Source organism: Pelobates fuscus, chromosome 5 (assembly GCF_036172605.1).
Source record: "Pelobates fuscus isolate aPelFus1 chromosome 5, aPelFus1.pri, whole genome shotgun sequence".
Lineage (NCBI taxonomy): Eukaryota > Metazoa > Chordata > Amphibia > Anura > Pelobatidae > Pelobates > Pelobates fuscus.
In genome coordinates this window covers 46514110-46536126 of record NC_086321.1, presented here as the reverse complement: position 1 = coordinate 46536126, position 22017 = coordinate 46514110, and the positions used below count along the sequence as shown (strand labels likewise).

At 40.0% G+C, this 22017-nt stretch overlaps 1 protein-coding gene across 8 annotated transcripts in view; it reads right to left on the bottom strand.

Annotated features, from left to right (window-relative positions):
- Nucleotides 1-14713: 14713 nt before the first annotated feature.
- The window catches only part of UBAP2 (ubiquitin associated protein 2), a 44946-nt gene continuing 37642 nt past the window's right edge, over nt 14714-22017 (bottom strand). For 4 of the 8 annotated variants that reach the window (XM_063453811.1, XM_063453817.1, XM_063453814.1 and 1 more), the window contains exons 20-28: nt 20715-20806; nt 19907-19957; nt 19741-19819; nt 18934-19148; nt 16970-17069; nt 16773-16895; nt 16132-16199; nt 15862-16053; nt 14714-15479 (exon numbers count right to left, since the gene is read on the bottom strand). In XM_063453811.1, coding sequence (XP_063309881.1) covers nt 15384-15479; nt 15862-16053; nt 16132-16199; nt 16773-16895; nt 16970-17069; nt 18934-19148; nt 19741-19819; nt 19907-19957; nt 20715-20806 — 1016 coding nt within the window. In that variant the 3' untranslated portion in view covers nt 14714-15383. The remainder of the gene's footprint in view (nt 15480-15861; nt 16054-16131; nt 16200-16772; nt 16896-16969; nt 17070-18933; nt 19149-19740; nt 19820-19906; nt 19958-20714; nt 20807-22017) is intronic. The other 4 variants (XM_063453815.1, XM_063453818.1, XM_063453813.1 and 1 more) reach the window with 3 other exon arrangements.

Sequence of the window (22017 nt, the reverse complement as noted above, 5' to 3'; positions counted from 1 at the left end):
CCTCCTACATGGCGCCGTAGGCGGCTGCCTAGTTCGCCTTATAGGAAGTGCCGGCCCTGTTTGTGACTACAGTGTTTGCTACTAAAAAAGACGGGACATACCCCATTTGCAATACCTTGGGTTGTCTACTATTCCAAATAGTATGCCATCATGGGGGTAATTCTCAATTCTCATTCTCATTTTTTCAATGTGAAAAAACTGAAAAATGTGTCATGCTATATTTAACCCTGTAACTTCCCAAAACACCATATAACCTGTACATAGTTTTACACGTGAGACATCGCTGAATACAAATATGTTTATTTTATTGCAGTAAAAGCAAACGGTATTATGACATTCACAGTTAAAATGTCATGCAGAACTAAAAAAAAACATTTTTTAATTTCTCACTTTTGATAGTCAAATTCCACGTTTTGTTTACGTTTTATTTTGATCAAAACGTGTACATTTGTCGCAGTCCTTAAGGGGTTAAATCCATAAATATCCTAATATCATTTACTATTACTATTTATGTATAATTAAACATAATTATAGTTAGTTATATGTGTATATATAAATACATACATATCTCTATGAGGAGGTCCTGATTGGCCAAAACAGCATTTGGCCCCGCCCCCACATCGATTTTGATGATGTCACAAAGGGCGGTAGAGCCAGTGCCGGTGGACCTTCGCAGCGCTGGAAACTAGGTGAGTTTTAAACTTTTATAGGGGCATAAGGGGGCAGGCCACCTAAATGGTGGGTTACACACTTTAGGGTTTAGGAATACATGTTTGTGTTCCAAACCCTATAGTGTTCCTTTAACTTTGAAACTCTTCAAAATTCAGAACTCTGAAACTTTTCTATCTCCCACAATTCTCATTCATACTTGCATTCACCATCCTGGATATATCTCCAAGCCTAAACAATTCCTACCAAGAAAGCTGGTAAATATGCTGGTTATTAATTCAATTAATGAATATACTTGGATAAAAGCTGGTGATTCCAACATTAAGGAGTCATGACTCATTAATGATATATAGAATTCGTAATCCCATTCCTGTAGGTGGACCAATGAACTCTATCATTTTTAACTTTCAAAATAGAATACCAAGCAATTATCCAGATATATTAGCTTACGTAATTTAGAAATAGTAAATCTTAATTAGGAAGTCTAATCCTCTGCTATGTAAAATCTGTTAGGTTATTTGGGATTGTATTGGATGCAAGGAATTATTAATTATTCTGATTATTACCCAGTGAGAATTGTAACCAGCAGTGAGAAAGTAAAAGGGACACTATAGTCACCCAGACCACTTCAGCTTAATGAAGTGGTCTGGGTGCCAGGTCCTTCAGGTTTTAACCTTTCAGATGCAAACATAGCAGCATTTAAAGGGCCGGCCCTGCAGCGGCCGGTCTTAAAAGAATTTAGGGCGGCCTGGGGGGCAATTGCCTCCCTGCCCCCTGGCCCAGCCCGCCCCTGCTTCCTATGGACTCTTTGAATGCGCGCGTGGCACTTGCCGCGCATGCGCATTCGGATCCAGTGACGTCGGATGGGGGAGCTGACGACGGCGGGGGAGGAGAGGTCACCAGCGCTGGATTAGGTTAGCTACTGAAGGGGTTTTAACCCCTTCAGCGCCACGGAAGGGGAACCCTGAGGGTAGGGGCACCCTCAGGGCACTATAGTGTTAGGAAAACCTCTTTGTTTTCCTGACACTATAGTGATCCTTTAATTCAGTGAGTCAGACTGTCAACAAGTTTTTACTGCCTTGTGCTGCTCTGTGAGATGCAGCGTCTGTCTTGTGTTAAAGGGACACTCCAGGCACCCAGACCACTTCTGCCCATTGGAGTGGTCTGGGTGCCAACTCCCATTACTCTTAACCCTGCAAGTGTAATTATTGCAGATTTTATAATTTTTTTATAAACTGCAATAATTACCTTGCAGGGTTAACTCCACCTCTAGTGGCTGTCTACTAGACAGCCATTAGAGGTCACTTCCTGACTCATAGCACAGATTATCTGTGCTACAGCATCGCTAGACGTCCTCACGCTGTGTGAGGACCTCCAGCATCGCTCATTTCCTCATAGGAAAGCATTGAAAATCTTTTTCAATGCTTTCCTATGGGGAGACCTAATGCGGGATCAGTCTCGCCCACCGGCCGACGGAGTCAGTAGGAGAAGCGGCGCGGAGGAGGAGGCAGCGACGATAGACATCATCGCTGCCTCAGGTAAGTGACTGAAGGGGTTTTTACCCCTTCACCATCTGGTGATTGGGGGGGTGGGAGGGAGAGGGAACCTGCAGTGCCAGGAAAACGGATTGTTTTCCTGGCACTGGAGTTTTCCTTTAAGGAATGTCTAACTGACCAAGTTGAATTGCTCTGTAATGAACCCAACTGAAATTTGCATTTATACATTTGTTGCTAAGTGAACTGTTTGTATTGTGTAAAAAAACATTGCTATTTCGTACAATTATTTTACACGTAATAATTCACAGATTTTTATCATGTTACATATTATAATTGTTGTTATTATTTGTCACAATAAATTATATTTTTATAATTAGTGTGTGATTAATGTGTGAAATATAAAACCTCTGATAAACATACTCCAGGGTCTATAAGGGTTAAAAATCATGGGTAACCCTTGGCTTTAAATTAATATAATCTGGGAAATAGTGCCAATATCTAAATGTTTGATATAATAAAATGTATTAAATTAATTTTTGATTATTTTTATGAAAATATTATTTTTTAATATTTATCACCCCATAAATATCCTCACAATACGGGACATTAATAAGCCTGAGAAAAGGAGATGCCAGGCAGAGCTGGGCACAATGATTCACCTACTGTTCTGGCGGGCAATCTGCAGATGCATCAAAGACATTACAGGAAAGGAAATCCCCTTCACTCCAGATTTGATTCTGTTGGAAAACACTACCCTCTCTTTACGCACATACAAAAAGTCTCTAATGAACCACCTTCTAACTGCGGCGAGGTGTCTGGTCCCGCTCCTCTGGCATCAACACACAGCCCCTAGCGTCCAACATATCATAGAAGCTATGGTTCATGCAGCCTTCCTGACTACGGAAAAGTATCTAGCCACTTGGTCTTCCAGGATCCAATATGTAGCTTTGATATGAACAGCTGGAACCATTCACATGAGGTCATTAGGTTCAGTTGGTCACTGCTACACAACCTCTCTCTCCATGTCCTCTTCAACCCACCCAACTTTTTGGTATTCCCTTATTCTTCTTCTCTCTCTCTTTCTCTCTCTCTTTCTCTCTCTCCTTTCCCTTTCTCCTTCCCTCCTCCTTCTCCTTTCTTTACTGCTCCTCCAGATCTTCTCCATTAATTTCTCTTCAACCGATTCTGTCTGGATTTTGATTCAGCATTGCAGAAACCTCTGCTTGTGTGGTGGTTGAACACATCTTCTTGGAGTTATTATTAATCTCCCCTGTACACTTGCACCTTGTGTATTTACTTTATTATACCGTATAAAATTCCTAAATAAAGATTTGCCAAAAAAAAATAATCTTCACCAGCTTTCGGGACCGATATGGGAAAGATAGTACCAGTCTGCATTTGTGTAATAGTCATCACTCACCAGGATAGGAAAGTATATGTAAGAATTGTGAAACAGTTACACCCATAACTACTACTTTTTCATACCTTTACACATAGTATCTAGAATGTAGTCACTGTGGAACGAGGCAGAGTGGATTCACGAAGAACCGACCCCAGGGTGAAGGCAGGTGGCATAACTTCCATCTTCATGGCTAGACACTGAAGCGGCAGATTCCATTCCCAAGCGCATTGCTCGTCAGTTGACATTGCTTGAGGGATATGAAAACTGCAAACTTTTACTAGTTCACAGGAGCCGTCTGTACTTGTACTTTTGTTCAATATTACAGTCCAAATAATCTAAGTTTAAATTTCTCAAGCCATATCTACCCAGGTCTCTCTATCCTGTGCTTCAGGGATTGTGGCTGTACAGGCTCATATCTCCACATATGGTAGACATGTGTGCAGGTGGTGACTTTATTGGCAAAGTGTTCTTGTAGTTTTAATAATTACATTGGGCATGAGGGGAGGACACTCGGCACAATAACCACTACAGTGTTATGTAGTGGTTATGGTGCTATGAGCGTTCCTTTAGTTATCATTTCTGACCAGCTCTGCAACCCAATAATTACCATACCCAGGGTCGGATTTACTAATTGGCAGAGTACTTTCAGTTTTGCATGAAGGTTCTGAACGTTCCCCATAGATGGCATAGATGTTTTGATTCAATGCATCTCTATGTAGAGATGCTGATGGTCGCAGCGCAGCCTTTTGCCGTACATACACAGTAGCCTCCCAATGCTTTCTTATGCAACGTGGTAAAAATGGTAAGTAAAATTTTCAGAGCAATCAAAGGGGGGCAGGGGACCCAAACAGTCACACAGGCACCACAGTGTCAGAAATACATGTTTGTATTCCTGACACTACAGTGCTCCTTTAAGTCCACACTCTGTGTTAAGAAACTCAGATATTAAAGGAACACTATAGGGTCTGGGATATGTTGTGTATTCCTGACCCTATGCTGTTATCAACACTATTCAGGTGGCCAGCTCCCCTCACCCCATTATTTCAGTGCCGAGTGGGACTGCCCTGGCTGTCCCCGTCCCCGATCTGACTCCTTGACTGAGATCATCAGAATTGACTAACTCAGCCAATCAAATGCTTTCCGTGGAGGTGGGGATGGAGGTGGAGTCAAACGTTGCACTGGCCAATCAGCATCTACTCATAGAGATGTATTGAATCAATGCATCTCTAAGAGGAAAGTTCAGCGTCCCCATGCAGAGGGTGGAGACACTGAATTTCAGTGCTGCCCCTAGGAAGCACCTCTAGGGGCCGCCTGAGTGACTGCCACTAGAGGTGTCCCTATGGAGCCATGTAAACACTAGTTCATAAATTCATTAAACTCTTTTTATCGGCTTATTTTAAATTTATGAGGGAATGGGGAAGGGGCAAAGTAAGGGACATTTTAAATCGTATGCCTAGAGTCAACTGACTTATAAATCTTAAAACATTCTTTAAAAACATCAATATATGTGCGTTAAAAAAAACAAAAAACAGAGGTTGATGATAGTGTTCCTTTAAGAAGCCTTGTAAAAGTTTAAAAGGTACATTTGCATTCCTTTTCAAAATCACCTTAACAGATAACATCCTGCAGGCAGAAAATACACAGTTTAGAAAAAAAGAAATTCTTCAAGTCAGCGATGTTTTTAGTTCAGCTATTTTGACATAAAATTCACTTTGAATTTCTGACAATTTACACTTTAGAGAATAATCTTGCAAACTAAAATAAGGTTTTGTTTACTAAACCACTGAACACCGAACTGTAGTAAATTGAAATTAGAATTACAAAGTTTTTGCAAAAAGTGGTGGGTTGAAAAATAAATCTCTGACCCAGGTAAAGACACAAATTGGCTATTTTAGTCCAAATTTTGCAGTTTGGTTTCCATTTTTCTACAATTCTTCGTCTAGTGAATAAACCGCACTGAACAACAGCCAGTTGGGGAATTCTTGTAACCTTCCTGGCATTGCAAGGGTTATGTGGCCCTAAGTAAAAATAAAAACAAACTGTGCATGGGGCCAATATGATCCAAAAATAGGTATAGGAAGAAATAAATCCTCGGTTATTCCCTCTCATAACAGGGCAATGGTAATGGTAAGGGCATATCCACTGTGTGGTGGGAAGCTGTTCAACCGTTAATACGCAGCCACGGCGCAGAAAAGGTGACTTGCCTTTGGTATCCCCTTATCCCCTCATTACTTGCCAGCAATGGAGAGGTTACCAAAATCCCATTGGGATGGAACAAGTAAAATAATAGTAAAAGAGTGGAGGGGGGCCCGGCGCTGGACCCTCCCACACATTTGAGCATTGAGTGGGTGCTAAACAGTAATAATGGGGGTAGATCTGGTGTTGTCCACTCCTGTGACCCCCTTTTCTAAACCTCTGTGGATCAGGTGGAGCATAAATAAAATAGATTGGCCAGACATGCTATTATCCCCCTTCTACGTCACACAGAGTGAGGGAGAGGAGACACGACAGCCCCCGGGGCCCTGCACTTCTAACCCCCGGGTCTCTGCCCCATTGCTGCCATGTTGCTCCCCTGCCCAGATTCCTCGTTGAGTCTCGGCCAGAAGCAGCACACTGTTAGAGTTATTTACTAAAGTGAGATTTTGTTAAAGTGAACTTGGCATTTCTTCAGGTTAGGGCTGATTAGAAATTTCCACTTTTGCATGTAAAACCGTGCTAGGGTGCTGCTTGCAGTCCAGGGCCGAGACTCATCAAGGAGACTGGACAGGGCAACGAGATTCACAGACATTCAGGGTTCTGAGTTTCATGGCTCCCTCCTCAAGACGCACCTGCCGGATATTTAATAGTTATTTATTATATTGCTGAATCAGCTCTCCAACTGCTCTGGTGTCTTCCTGAATTACTGGTAAGTGCCTGTGAGTATGTGGAATAATAGCGCTTATCTCAAGTGTCCTCCTGTTACCCATTAGTACTTGTAAGTCCATGGAGCAGGCTTCCCCAAACTCCGGCCCTCCAGATGTTGCTGAACTACAACTGCCATGATTCTATGAATGGAATAGATAGGCTGAGAATCATGGGATTTGTATTTCAGCAACATCTGGAGGGCCGGAGTTTAGGGAAGCCTGCCGTGGAATAATAGAGTCCATCTCAGATGAGTCTTTAGTATTACCAGCTAGTGTCTGTAAGTCGGTGAAGTAATATGGCGCCCCCGATTGGTGTCTTCCTATATTACTGACTAGTATTTCAAGTATATTTCTGTATTACAGTTTAGCCTATGAGTCTGCGGTGTTATTTTGTCACCCACCGGTGTATTGTATTCCCAATTATTGTCTGTAAGGTGTCCTTAGCACCTATCAGTAACAGTACTTCCCTGTGGGGTCCTGTGTTAGGTCTTAGTACCTGTACTACTGTCCCTTTACTAATTAATATGTCCATGGGGTAATATTGACCCTCACTGGCGTCATGCTTTTCCAGTTAGTGTCATAGTCTACGTGCTGGATCGGTTCCTATTGGTTTATAATGACTCTGTGTACACTGCGTATATAAAGGATGTTTCTACACACAGAGATTATAGTATATTATTAATTGTACAATGCCGACATTGGAGGTATCTGAATACAGGGAATTATCTTGCTTAGAGAACTAATATAAAGCACTTATATTCAGGTTACGATACAGAGAAAAAAGGACTCTGAGACAGGAAATTGAATGATAAAATGAAGAACAGGGCAGCTAGGGCTGGGTGGGCACGAACAAAAATAATTTAACTCCTAAATTGCAGAGAATTGAACAGTGAGACTGCCGGGGCATGATCTCTACACTAACACTGTTTCATTAAGCTGAAGTTGTTTTGGTGACTATAATGTCCTTTTAAGTCCCATGTATTAGTAATTTGTAGAGGGCGTCATACGCAACATTTTGGTAGCAATAGCAGCCTTTCACGAGCCTTTCAGTCACTTGATTACGCAAGGTGCCACTTCGCACCTTCAAAAGTTTGGCTAGGGCTAGTTTGGCTAGAGTGTGCAGTCTCTACCTCCAGTTCTATTCATACCACAGGGGACTTACTAAAATAAACCACCCATTTTTAGACCACTACCATAATGGCTTAAGGTACGATACACACACAGATTACAATTAATATAACATGTACAATTCAGAAAAAGGAGGAAAATCAATAAGCATCATTAAATAAATAAATAATTAAAGGAACACGCCGGGCACTTCTAGCACTCTTTACTTGTGAGTGATATTCTGTTAGGCTCATTGTTTGACTGTATGCTCTCTGTGTTACATATTGATTGACACTATATATTTTAATACTTTATTTTTTGATTTACCTAATCAATATTGATGAAATGTAAGCATTAGCAAATATTTGTAAGAATGTGTTCACCAGTTTGTTATTGGTTTTAAGTCACAATAGATTTTTGGTTTCTGCACACACAGGTTACTATAATAAACAAGCACTTTTTAGATTTTATTTACATATTTTTTTTTATCATCCTTTGCACTTTGAACTTTATGCCAGAGCTTTGTAAGTTTTTACCCATCACCCATACAAAGCATCCGATATACAAAGAAAGGAGGCTCCTGAGGGCACAGCTCAGTCAAATGGACAAAATATCTGTTCTGCAGAGCATTATTATTATTATTATTGTTTTATAAAGCGCCAAGTTCCGTAGCGCTGTACAGTGGGTGGACTAACAGACAAGTGTTTGTAAAATCCTAAAAAAAAAAAACACAAAATAGAGAAATCTTAAGAAAATCTGTTCCTTTTCCAACAAAAGCTTATATTAATCAGTCACTGTCCATGAAAAATGTCAGGTGAGTTATACTTACCTGACGCTGTCATTTGCGAGTGCCACCATCTAAGATCTTTATCTCCTGACACTTCATCAACAAAGAGTCCACGTCAGTGTTGTTCTCTCGGGCATGTGCTAGAGTACAACACTGGTGTCTATGGAGGAACTCGCAAGACCGAACCCCTAAAAATATCATCCAGTGATGAGTGATTTCATTTAGCTGATAATTTTAACACTTTTAAGGTAGTGTCACAGAAGATGTTAGGGTCTAAACCAGGGGTGCCCAAAAGGTAAATCCCCAGATGAATTTTTCATGAAGCCTTGCCATTCTAAACGCATGCAAAGCATCATGGGAGTTGTAGTTCTACAAAATCTGGGGATCTTCCTTTTGAGAACCCTTGGTCTAAACGAATACGAACCGAAACCGTATCTGTGTTAGAAGAATTATTATTCACCATACTGTGTGCTGAAGAGGTTTTTAACTAAATATAATGTGGCGTGGCTACTAACGTTCGTGTAATAAGGGCTTTGCAGGCGCTGTTGATTAAATATATTGCCTTCATGATGTTTCAGCTCTTTTATCTATTGGGTCTTTAGCTCTTCTATCCCTGTCTTTTTTCACTCGTTCTGCATAACCTTAAGAATTTTTGGATTAAAATGAAATGCTTGGGGACATTTGGTAACTAGAGGAGGTTTTCGCTCACTCAAACGGCCTGAAACTTCTCTAATAAAATGAACAAGTTATTCACCAAGAAACCATGCACCAGGCAATTGCCTTATATGTATACTCCTGCAGATCCTCTGCTTCTACCATCTAGGAAGTTAAAACAGCCCATAGAGAATGAGCTTTTATATCGAGTGGTGGTGGTGTCACATTCTGTGCACAGCTAGGAGTTTAGAGTTAATCCATTATTCAAGACAGCCACGGGAGTTGGAACAAACCCTGCAATGTGAACATTGTAGTTCATCACAAGGTTGAAAGGACAGGCCATTCAGATGAAGTGGTCTGGGTGACTCTAGGGTCCCTTTATAGAATATCAGTAGAAATGGATTGGCCTAATCTTGATTGAACTGGCAGTAGAATCAAGATTTCCTATATCCTTTGGTATAGTGAAACATCAGATCACTAATTACCCTTTGGCTTAAATTAAATTACACAATCCTTTTGTTCAAAGCTGTGCACTTGGTTTTAGGATTACTTTATCTGAGCAGATTTTTATTTTTAAGTTAAAAAAAAAAAAGCTTGCAATTTTGATGCCCTTCTGACCAAAGTTCTGGCTAATAAGTGTTTTAAGCAGTCCGATGATTTGCACATCTTGAGCACTGCTGTCCGATTCTTTGCTTCTTTTTTGTTAAATTAATAAAAAAAAAAAACTTTTCATCTTTCCATAATGACATTTTTTCCCCCGTTTCACCTGTCTAACTCATTCAAGTCCTAAACTATATTGTGTACCGGAAAAGTGAATTTCCTCTGCCCTAAGTAGTACTGTATCGAAAAAAATCTTTATGTCCGATTTTTTTTTTTTAAATTGAGGTGTGTATGTTGCAGTGTTTTGCTGTTATATGGGTGCTGCAGTTGCAGTTGCTTTGTAGAATATTTCTGCATGCGTGTGCTGTGATATTGTACAGTATACATTCACGAGTAGTTTGTGGTATTGTGCATAATACCTATGAATGTGTGTTGTGTATATGGGTTGCTTGTGTAATTGAGTGTGGATGTGTCACATTGTGTGGGGCTGTTTGTGTGTGTATGTGGATTGTCAGTGTTGTGGTTGTGAGCTGTTTGTATTAAGGATTGCCCCTCACCACCTGCAGTCTGTGGTTTGCACTAGTAGATACCTGAAATCCCACTGCTTTGTAGAATAATCCTCGCAACATCCGGTTTCTCAGTGTTTCTCACTCCTCTTCTCCAATGTGTTTTACGGACTGTGTTAATTTCTTTGATGTTTAACGACTTCAGGGTTTATTTTGTAGACCACACGCCCTGCCTCGTGATAGAATCTAGATGCGTTCTCCATCCTGTCCCAGAGGCATCTGTGATTATTTTTATCCAATTTGGTGTGCGAGTGTGAGCCCGTCTTGAACAAACTTTGATGTTACCCACCACTGTTAATCACTTATTGTGGGTTCTGATAGATGCAGTTCTGTTTCCAGGTCTCCAAGAACAGTAAGATTTAGCCACTGAAGAGATCTGGTGTGGGATTTCGCCCATCTTACTGTCAGAACGGTGGCAGTAAGTAGACACAACTGGCTCATAGCCTACTTGATGGAACAGACTTGACTCTGCTGAACACTTTTCATGGCTCCGTTTGGGCTTAACCTTTTGTGCGCAGGAACGACTAGACGTAAGGTTTTTGAATCCACTTCCAGGCCTAGAAAAACAAAACAAAAAAATGCTTGTATGCGTGCAAGTTCGATTTGTCCCCATTTATGAACCATCCATGCTCTTGCAGAATCTGTGAGGTGTGTTAAAGAGACTCTCCAGTGCCAGGAAAACAATACATTTTCCTGGCATTGCAGGTCCCCTTTCCCTCCCACCCCTCATCCCCGGTTGCTGAAGGAGTGAAAAGCCCTTCAGTCACTTACCTGAGACCCCTGTTGATGGTTTCGGGTCACCGCCGCCGCTCCTCCTCCTCCTCTTCATTACGTCGGCCAGTGGGCGAAACGGATCCCGCCCACCAGGGAGACCTAATGCGCATTAGAGCTCTCCATAGGAAAGCATTGAAAATGCTTTTCAATACTTTCCTATGGGAATTTGAAAACTTTGCCTCCCACCTTCAATTTTTGTGTCAGAACCGAGCGTTTCTCCATCCGGGAAGATGTATTTGTCTTTTGGCTTATATTCCTTAGGCTTGCAAAAGAAGTGATTTATGTTCTCTTTGCAATTACATCCTCTCTGAGATCAGGTGTAAATCTGTTCCACGATCTTCTACAGCAGATTGAAACAAATTTTTCCTTTTCAAAGGGAAGGTCACATAAGGCAGATTTCGAATTTGTATCAGCAGACCATTATTTCAACCAGATTGCTCTACAGGCAACCAGATTGCTCTACAGGCAACCAAAGATAGGTCCGTGCTTTTTGCAGCCAATTTTACAGATTTGTCTAATTTCGCCGATATATTCATATGGCAATTTGTCATTTTTAAAGAATTGCAATGAGTCCTCAGAACTTTTCCCTGAATAATAGAGCTGTTACAAATCTTTCTATATTCTGAGCTCCTCACATCGCAGAACCTGAACAGCTTTGCTAAGGAAGGCCGAAGTCTGCTTCTTCCCCATTTAAGGTTTGTGGGTCTTGATTTTAGAAAGTTGTGTGATATGTACATTAACTTTTGGGAGTTCTTACAAATCGGCTTCCTGCAGCTTCAAAAGTCTTTTTCTCTGGGGTTTTTTCCATTCATGTTTAATCATGGACATCAAATTGAGCTGAAAAGGAACGCTTTTTCCCCCATTTTTTGGTTTTGTCCTCTTGCACCACCTTTAGGTCCTTTGAAACAAATCTACTTAGATCCTCCATAGGAAACCTGGTTTCCTGCTCAGAATAATTACAAGAGGTGCCTGAGAATAAGGAACTCTGAGAACATTCTTCACAAGATAACTCTGTTCTGCCAGTGGCACCGGTTTCCATCATTTTGCGATTTGCCTCTTTAAAATTAGAAAAGGACTGAGAAAGATCCTCCCCTGAAGCGATGACAAATCTTAATTCATATCCTTTTACTTTAATCTTTCAATTGCTTCCTGGGAGCAAACGTTGCATATTTGTTCTTGCATCCATCAGGCAGGGGTGTAGTACATTCAGCACAATGTGTTCGATTCACAGAAGGCTTTTAATTTAAGATGTTGATTTTCTCCCCTTTGCCCATTTTACCTGGAGATGGACTAAAGATCTGAACGAAAGTATAAAATTGTGAGAACTGAGAAAAAACAGATGCCAATTAAAACAAAGATTTCCAATATTTAAATCCTTAATTGACCATAGGGTCGTATGGGGGCCAGTGGGCACAACGTTTTATGTTGTGACAAGCACACTTACAGTCAAATAGGCATTACAGTAGTTTAAATACCCTGTAAATTTAGAAACTGGCACCAGGGACAAACATACCATTTGCTGATGTGGAACGCATCGAGTGACTGGCATGCTTTCCACTTGCTACGAGCAGGTGCAGTGCCGGCTTGATCACTGGCCTTCACATGCGTCCACCTCAGCCTGCCAAAGCACCCTTCCAATGTGCACAAATAAATAAAAAACGCCGCCCAGACTTCAGTAATTCTACTGCCGGATGCAGGACCAGTTCACCTCTTTGGTAAGCTTGAAATGCTGGATGGCCCTGGTAGCATCTCGTGTCGAACCCACCACAGCACTATTTTGCTTAGGAGGCTCAACCTGACTGTCCTGCTCACAGGACAAGAACTGGGTGTCCTCAGGAACGTCAGGTATTTATGGCTGCAAAAAGGTTGTGGTACAAAGAATATCAAAAAACATTTATTTTTTGGCAGAGGGCTACCTCTCCATTTCAACAAGAATATCCCTACTGTACTACCACAGAACACAATAAATACACAATACAGTGTAGTTCTTACATTTCCTTGTATCTTTTTACTGCCTTTAAATTTCAAACGTGGTCATTAAAAACATTTTAAAGATTTCAGCTTTATGGAAAGCTTATTTTTGGGGGGTGACAGAGCCACTTTAAAGTTCAACACTAGCAGACTGCACAAAGTCTGATGGTCAACCATGCCCCCGTTTGATTACAGCTTGGTGGAGAATCCCCTTAAATTATTACATCAATTTCTTTGAGGATGTACAGAACGATGGAAGGAATTAATTCTAGGGATACACCGAAATGAAAATTTTGGTCCGAAACCTAAAATTCAGGATGCCTTTGGCAGAAAACCGAAACAGACTTTCTTTAGTGAATAACCCTGTATATTTCAACAGGTTTTGCAAATAGTAAATCTGATTTAATTTTATTTTTACAGAGTTTTGTTAACCTGCACTGCATTTGATCCTTCGTAAATAGCAAACTGAGAAGTGAATGCACTAAAATAGCCAAGCTTATTTTATCTTAATAGGATATATATTTATTATCTAATGATTTGTGCTAGATTCCAATTCACGTTAGATTGCATTAAATTATGCTTTTCTATTAAATGTATTTAATCCCCATTAATGTGTGTACATGACAGATTCCATATGTCACTGATGGTATACATTCAATACACACTGAGGAGCACACCGACCGGCCAGCTGATGGGGGATTGAATGTGAATACTGATACGGATTATTAAGAATCCCCCCGGAAGTAGCAAATCGTATAACCTTATGAGCTGTCCGATCGGCAGTTGACATATTCGGATTACCCCCAGACCAGGCTGCGGGCGGCATGGCTCCCGGTAACAGACAGTTGTGCCTGTCACAATAACTCACCTGCACAGTGCCCAGCTCCACCTACAGAGACAGGTTGTCCCACTGCTCACACATCACTTCTGGATACAAAGTTGCAGAGTGGCGGGTCAGACACGTGACCTTGCTGCAAGATGGCTACACCCAGGAGCAGAGCGCAGGACTGATTATTTCCAGTGGCTTGGGAGCCACCAGGTGAAGGAACTGATTAGGTTTTAGCCTTAGGTGTGCGGTGGTTTAAACGTTACAGTACAGTCTACAGCTCACACCTGGTGGAACGGCAGACTCTACTGTCTCTCTCCCCGGGCAAACCGGAGGGGCCTTACCCGGTGCCGCCGGTCCCCTCACGTCGGGTCCTCTGTCATGGACTGAGAACCTGACAAGTCACTCTGCCCAAATTTCTGGCAGCTTTGACCCATTTTCGCCCGAAAATTAAATCCCCTATTTATTCCTGGCAAATGGGTCTCAAAGAATAAAACAATTCAACTGGGACTTTGCTTCTAGAGTGACAAGTGTTTAAACACAAAAGAATATCATAAAAGGTGTACCCTGCTCTAGCAGCTATAAAAACTATCAGAAAAATGCAGATGCAAGACACAGTATATACTTTATTTAAGAAACTGCTATACAGCTGAATTTTCTAATTATAACAAGTATTCTGCAAGAGAGTAAACCCTGGGTCTGTTGAGAAAAAGGTTCTAAAAATGTGTATTGTTCTTATCTCCTCTTATAGAATTCAGTGCTTAGCACCAACGTGCTACTTGAACTGTATATGGATGCCACTATAAAAAATTCATATTGGGAATTGGGAAACAGTGATGTCATGGCAGAAAATAATTCAAACAGATGTGTACCATTAGCAGCACCAAGTGTGAAATGCATTCAGAGGAAAGAAAAAATGATATATATATATAAAAAAAATAATATTTACAAGATAAAATACTGCAGTTGCTCCTTACACTTTATTTGTTAAAATAAAATTAAAAAGAAAAAAAAAGTGAAATAAAGTTATGATAGTGAAGACCGACAGAAGGATTTAGGGGACGACCATACTTCTTTAATATAAACAAATGGTTCCAAATTAATTTTCTTCCATAGATTTAAAAAAAAAAAAAAAAAAAAAAAAAAAAAAAGACAGAAACGGGATTAATCTGTCTGAACAGTAACATTAATTGGATTTAAATAAGAGGTGCTTTTGCTTTTTTTCCTTTTTCTTTTAAAATGGCACTTTCCTTAACAAACCAAGGAGTTTAAAACAAAAAATAATATTATATATATATTTATATATATTTGCACTGGATGCATATGTTAGATCAAATGCCCCCTACAAAGAAAAAACAAAAAAGGCTGCAAAATGCAGAAAAACCACATTTAGGCTCTATTACATTTACAAATACATACATAAATATATTACATATAACAGCAAACCAAAAGGAAAGCGGGCAACTTTCACACCAAGATGTGTTTGCAGATTTCTCCCGCACAGACGTTTTGGCTGGTCACAGTTTTGTTTCTGTAAAATATTCCGATTAGCAGTGGCTTCCAGGAATGGGCTCTAGCATACTCTTCCTTTATGTTGCTTGAAATGTATTCCTTCCACATGAAAGGGATCAGTTTGTCCAGTATGGGGACGGGGTGTAGGCAGTCTTGTTCGTCTGAGATTTCTGCTGCATTGTGTTTGCTTGGCTGCGCTGGCCGGATGCACCCTGCAAAAAAAAAAAAAAAAAAATATTGTCAGATTTATAAAAGGATGTACTGCTGCAGACTGTCACAAGTACAATCCACTGCAAACCTTCTCCAGGTGACATCACTAATATACATCAGGCAGTATGTGCTGTCCATTGGGGATAGCAGAGGTTTAGTTATTCATCCCATGGATTTTATAGAACCAATGTTTAAGAAAAAAAAAAACAATAAACACCCCACAACAATTATACTATGAGTCCAATTCACAAATCAGTGTTCCCTTAACTGCAACCCCCTTCCCCACGTGATCAACTAAGGAATCCACACCCTTGGTATCAAAGTACTCAAGAACTTTATCAATTACTATCTGGAGCTTTAGCAAATACCACCCGACTTTCTCACCTGTCCATCCTGCTGGAGGTGGTGATGCAGCAGCTGAGAATGAGGTTGCTGATGAGCTGGCAAAATATGGAGGAAAGGAGCTGGAGCGTAGCCAGCAGCTGCACCAGGGTTTAATGGCCCAGTGGATCCGAGAGCCGATGGTAAATTAAAGGGAGGCGGTGTTGCAGCATGAAATCCCTGCTTGTCAAACGTCTGGGAAACACAAATAGGGACAGTTAGATCTGCCTTCTGGGAAGGAATAGGTTAAGCAGTAGCGGTTGTACGGCTTACCTGAGTCTTGTTGTAGACAGAGCCACTGATATCAGGAACTCCTGTGTTACTGGAACTCACTGACACACCTGGCAACAAAATACAAAAAAAAGACTGTCAGAAATAGCCAAGATCTCTGTGAAAGTAGAACTTTCTTGGAAAGAGCCAGGACTTCTAGTTCTTTAAAATATATACTTGAAAGTAGAAAGATTATATATGGGCTTCCACACAGACCCTGATTTTGTAAGCTCAGAATGTGTAAGGAAAAGAAAGGGGAAAAAAATTTAAGCGCTCAGATGAAAGACAAATGCGTGAGGGAGGACGTTTTTAAATTCGATGAAAAACAAAAACCTTCAAGACGTATGAAATAAAAGTATAAAAGTTAATCAGTTTTAACCCTTAGAGATCTGCACAAAGATGCAGCTAATTGGCAACTGCATTTCATTTCTACTTTGATATTCTAGGATTTATTAAGTACCAGATAGTGATCAAGTGAGATTATATCAGACATGCTTGGTAGAATAAGTATTTCATTTAAACAGGCAAGGACCTAATAAGGAGATACCAAACTAATCTCCATAAATTGCCATAAACGGATTGCCCAGGATTCTTCTCGATATGGTCAATATGCCCAACAGATACACCATATTACAGGTCATTACCTTTGCCAGGTCCAGTGCTTGCAGATTTGCTTTGTGCTTGAGATGACCCACTGTATCCTCCTTTGCTGTAGTCTCCAGCTGTTCCTTGTGTGAGATCATCATAACCTAAAAAAGGTAAACTGACTAAACATATACACTTGATGGGACCTTATCAAGGAGAGTCAGTATAAATTCTGACTTTAATGGTCGAGCCATACCTGCACCATAGCTGTGCTGTCCGTACCCACCGGCCTGTTGGAAAGGGGTTGATGCTGTATTTAAGCTGACTCCATGTTGTTTAGCAGAAGCAGGAGGTACCTGGATGTTAAAGCACATACAGAAAGTTCACGCACCCTGAAATGTTTTGACTTTGTATAAATATCTTTCAATCAGTCAAGGCTCTATCAAAGGACATGTAAAACTTCCATTAACATATCCTGAATTAATTATATGTTACAGTACCATTGATAAAAGTAGACTACCCCTGAGATCTTTAGACGTTTTCAGTAACACACACACAAATTGAAATTGTTATTTACAAAAAAATTCCAAGGGGAATAATATAGGTTTGAGCAATCACAATGGGAACCAATAGAATTTTACTGCAGACTGCTCCACGTTAAAGGGACACTAGGCACCAAGACCACTTCAGCTAATTGACGTCCTCAGAGAACTCCAGCGTCAGATTTTTCCCATAGGAAAGCATGGAGTAATGCTTTCCTATGGGGAGGTCTAATGTGCACGGCACATGCGCATTAAGTCTGCCCTGCCGGCTGACATCGGCAGGGCAGGAGCGTGACCCCAGCAGAGTTTAATGACCCCTGGGCTAGAAGTACAAATAGGACATTGCCGTTTCAAAATATATATTTTTGAAATGTATCAATTGTGACACTAACACTGTTATTGGTCATAAATCTCTGAATCACACCTCACATGTACATATATATATATATATATTTTTTTTTAAAGTAGACAACCCAGGGTATTCAATACGGGGTATGTCCAGTCTTTTTAGTAGACACTTAGTCACAAACACTGGCCAAAGTTAGCATTTATATTCGTGTGTTAAAAATGCAAAACATGGCCAACCGTAGCAATAGGCTGCGTAAGCCATTGGTATGTTTGCAGGATGAAAGCTGTCATAACACTTATATGTTATTTAAATATATTGTTGTATAGTAATGTCCAATTTCTTTTTCTTTGTCGTTTGTTGACTACACAAATAAAAAAAAAAAAGGGAAAAAAAAAAGCACAACAATTATGAACGCAAACTCTGGCCAGTGTTTGTGATGAAGTGGCTACTAAAAAAAGAATGAACATACCCCATTTGCAATACCTTGGGTTGTCTTTTGCAAATGTTATGCCATCATGGGGATAATTCTCATGAAAATCAAGCCTTATATTTGACCCTGTAACTTTAAAAAAAAAAAAAAAAACTCGTACATGGGAGTACTGTTAGAGACTTCGCTGAACACATTTGTGTTACAAAACAGTAACACGTATCACAACAATGATATCATCAGTGAAAGTGCCGTTTGTGTGTGAAAAATGCAAACAAACGTCACTTTCACTGACAATATCATTGCTGTAATAGGTTTTACTGTTTTTAAACACTGTGTTCAGCGAAATCTCCCAAGTAAAACAGTATCCCATGTACAGGTTTTAGGGTTTCATGGAAAGTTACAGGGTTAAATACAGAGCTATTAACATAATTTGTTTTTATTTTACAGCAGCAGGGAGACTGCCTGTCAGTTTAGGCAATCCCCCTGCGTCCATAGTGGGATTCCCTCATCCCACTATGGACGCCTATTTTACAGCACTCATATGGCCCGTGGGGACCTAATTTGCAGAAGGGTGACTGTTTGGGCTGTCCACCCTGACCAGGAGCAACACTGATCACCGGCGATTGGGAAAGTAATAAAGAGGTACCTAGTACGTCCGCGGTCCTTAAGGGGTAAAACAACTTGCCAGTGCTTTCTTTGTTCCATAATTATAATGTAGCTATTATTTCAAGGTATCTGTTCTCATGTTATGTTGTTACTTAAAAATCACCATTTATCTCCCCCTCTCCTCCCACTATGACTAGATTGGGCCACTTTTGGAGAGACCTGTCTTGCTGCAAGCAAAGTCTGACCCCAATTCTGTACTTCCCATGCAAAATGTTCCCTGGTTTAGAACTTACAAACATTGTAGGCCCATATTGGAAAGCACTGGGTACTCCAGGCACGCCAGCATAGTAAGGTAATCCAGTGTAACTGTAGCCCGGTGGCAACGTTGGGTTCAGGAAGGGCTGCTGAGCCGTATGGTGTGTCTGAGTTTGGTTCTGCTGAGGTTGGGCCAGTGTTGTGGCAGGAGCAGGAGAAGCAGAGTCTGCTCTGCCAAACTTTGCTACATCACCTGTAACACAACAGGTTACAGTCAGAAATAAACTTTGCAAGACATGAGAAAATGAGGACAGTATCAGATCAGAGACATAGTTATGGAGTTATATCCGAACATACAAATTTCTATATAATACATATGCACACAATTTTGTCCTCTTTGTTGTGTCTTTTGTATAGTATTCGTGGACATTAAAAACAAAACCCACTCCAATCTTCTACTGCTGTTTATGTACTTTCCAAGTACAATGGGTAATGGGTATTAACCCCCCATATTTTACTCACCATCACTCCTTTAGACATAGTTTAAATGTTACAGCCTTTATGCTCCTTTTCTAGCAGACAACTCAAAACACCAAGCAGTGATTTAACCAAAGAAACATCTCTAATACTGGACCTTCGATATGGAGGAACAAACAGACTGCGATCTCCAAGAAAAAATAACTCAAATGTAATGTTCCAGGATACAAAATGTAAAACACCATTAAATACAAATTCCATTCACTGACATATTGGCAGGTTTAATTCCGTAATATTTTCTGTAACTTTTATAAGACACTTTCTAGTTAAGAGACCAAGAACAAAATATTCAAATAACATTTATCAACCTGAGTATGGGTTACTTGCAAGACCTCCATCTCTGCCAGTCAGTGTAGCAGGAGCTGGGAATGTAATTCCATAGTAATCCTAGGGAAAAAAACAAAACAAAATGATTATAGTCAAAAGTGTAAAGCTTCCTTATGTGCCTCTAGAATAATACATATGAGCACTCACCATTGGGAGCCTTGATTGCAGCATTTGGAGATCATCATATCCGTAAATCTGCTTAAAGATAATGAGAAGGAAAACCATAAGCCAATGGAAGTAAAACAAAGTCTCAAAGATTTAAATACAACTGCCAAAAAAAGATTTTCTGAATTTGGATTGTTCTACAAGATACCCTACAATTTTCACCAAGCCTAAAGACATGCTTCAGTGACAGCCCTATATTTTAGTTTGGGAATACAGTATATCTGCCAATTTAAACTTCCTAACAGGGATATTTAATGGGACATTATATGCACCCAGACTACTTCAGCTCATTAAAGTGGTCTGGGTACAGTGTCCCTGTAAACCATTGCAGTTTCATTTAAACTGCAATATTAACACTGTCCTTAGTGGCTGTCTCAGAGAGCCACTTCGTGCATTTACATGGAGATTAACTTCTTCCCCATTGTCAGTCAGAGGAGACAGAGCCAGTGCTCTGGGTTTAACCCTTTCCACACACTGGGGTGAATGGGCGGTGGACAATAGTAGCTTTTGTCCACCTTTACCAATACTTTTGTATTGCCAACACTATGGTGTTCCTTTAAATGCTGTATAGTCTCACGTTAATGATTTTCAAAGTTAAATTACTACAAAGTATTCAACCGCACCTCTGGTCTACAGTGTAGAAAAAAACAACCCTCTACAGATATAATTTTCTCTGACTAATTATGGTCCAACAGTTTACATCATTAACAATGAAATAAAATAAAAAACCAAACCCTCTAATAATCATTGGCCAAACAATTGCACTCTAGACAAAATGATCATTGCTTACTGGGTAAGCGGGAAGAAGCCCTCCAGGTCCTACAATATACTGGTTGTGCAACAGCGGGGGGACACCCTGAGGAAGGTTCGGAGGTGCTTTTCCTACAAAAATAAATAAATGATAATTAATTCCTGTCAATACATTCTGTGAGACCTAAAAGTGTTTGTTGTTAGTTCCTATGAAGTGCCCAAGACGCCTCATCTGCATTAGCTCTTTAAAGAGGAACTTAATTTCTTTCATAGGAATAGTTTCCCAATCCCTCAACCTTGGGGCTGTCCTTAACAAGGACAATGAGTGTAGCAGAGGCAAGTATAAATCACACACTTCGGTGTGAATGTAGAGTTAATTTGTTTTTTTAAATATAATTTATTTTATCATTGTTCATAATAGAAAAAAAATAATTCGCATTATATGCTTTGGCTGTGCTAGGATCGCATGGTATAAAAATAAAAACAGACTTTTACAAGTATGAGAACTGAGAAGCATTTGATTGGACAGAAACTTCACCAAGCCTGCATTTGAACTTGTACCTAGTTGTAATCCAGCATTGAGACAGACACCTTTATATATATAAAAAAAAATAATTAAGATCCTGAAATCTAAAAGACCTCACTAGCATACGGTGGTAAAATGTGTATATTTATTTATTTCTTTAAAGGGATGGGAGAATAAAATAATGCTTTAAATGGCCATATAAATATAGTGCACTTTCCTGGTGACACGTTATTTTCATACAAAGTAAAGCTGTATGAACAGTGAGACATAAGAGACACTAAAAGGACACCGTGCCACTGCCATGATACTGCTCAATAGAGAATTTCATTTCAGTTTTTCAATGTAATGGCAAAACTGCCAGACACAGAAATACTACAAATATGGCGATCACAGGGGACTGCTCACAAATTACCCCTGCCCACCTGACATTGAGGCACATGATGCTTGGAACCATTTTGGTGTGAAGGTGATGAGCGTACAATAGCCACATCCATTTCAGAAGGCCATCCTGCAAGTGGAGGAAGTCTCCAAGTATCTACCTTTTAATCTATGCTTTACCGTTTGCATAGGGAAGCATTAATAAAATGTAAGCTTGTCTGAGCATGGTCATCTTTAGATTGCTGCTGTAACATTTTGTATGTCTCATTTCTTGTTACAATTTCCCCATTTCATAATATTGTTAAGCCCTGCGGAATAAGTTGTCGATCTAAAAACCAATAATAAATTAATCTATATTTTGTTGGCAGTAAAAACTGCCATACACAGATTTTTGACTGGCCAGATTAATAGATTTATGGACATTAATAAAATAAATATT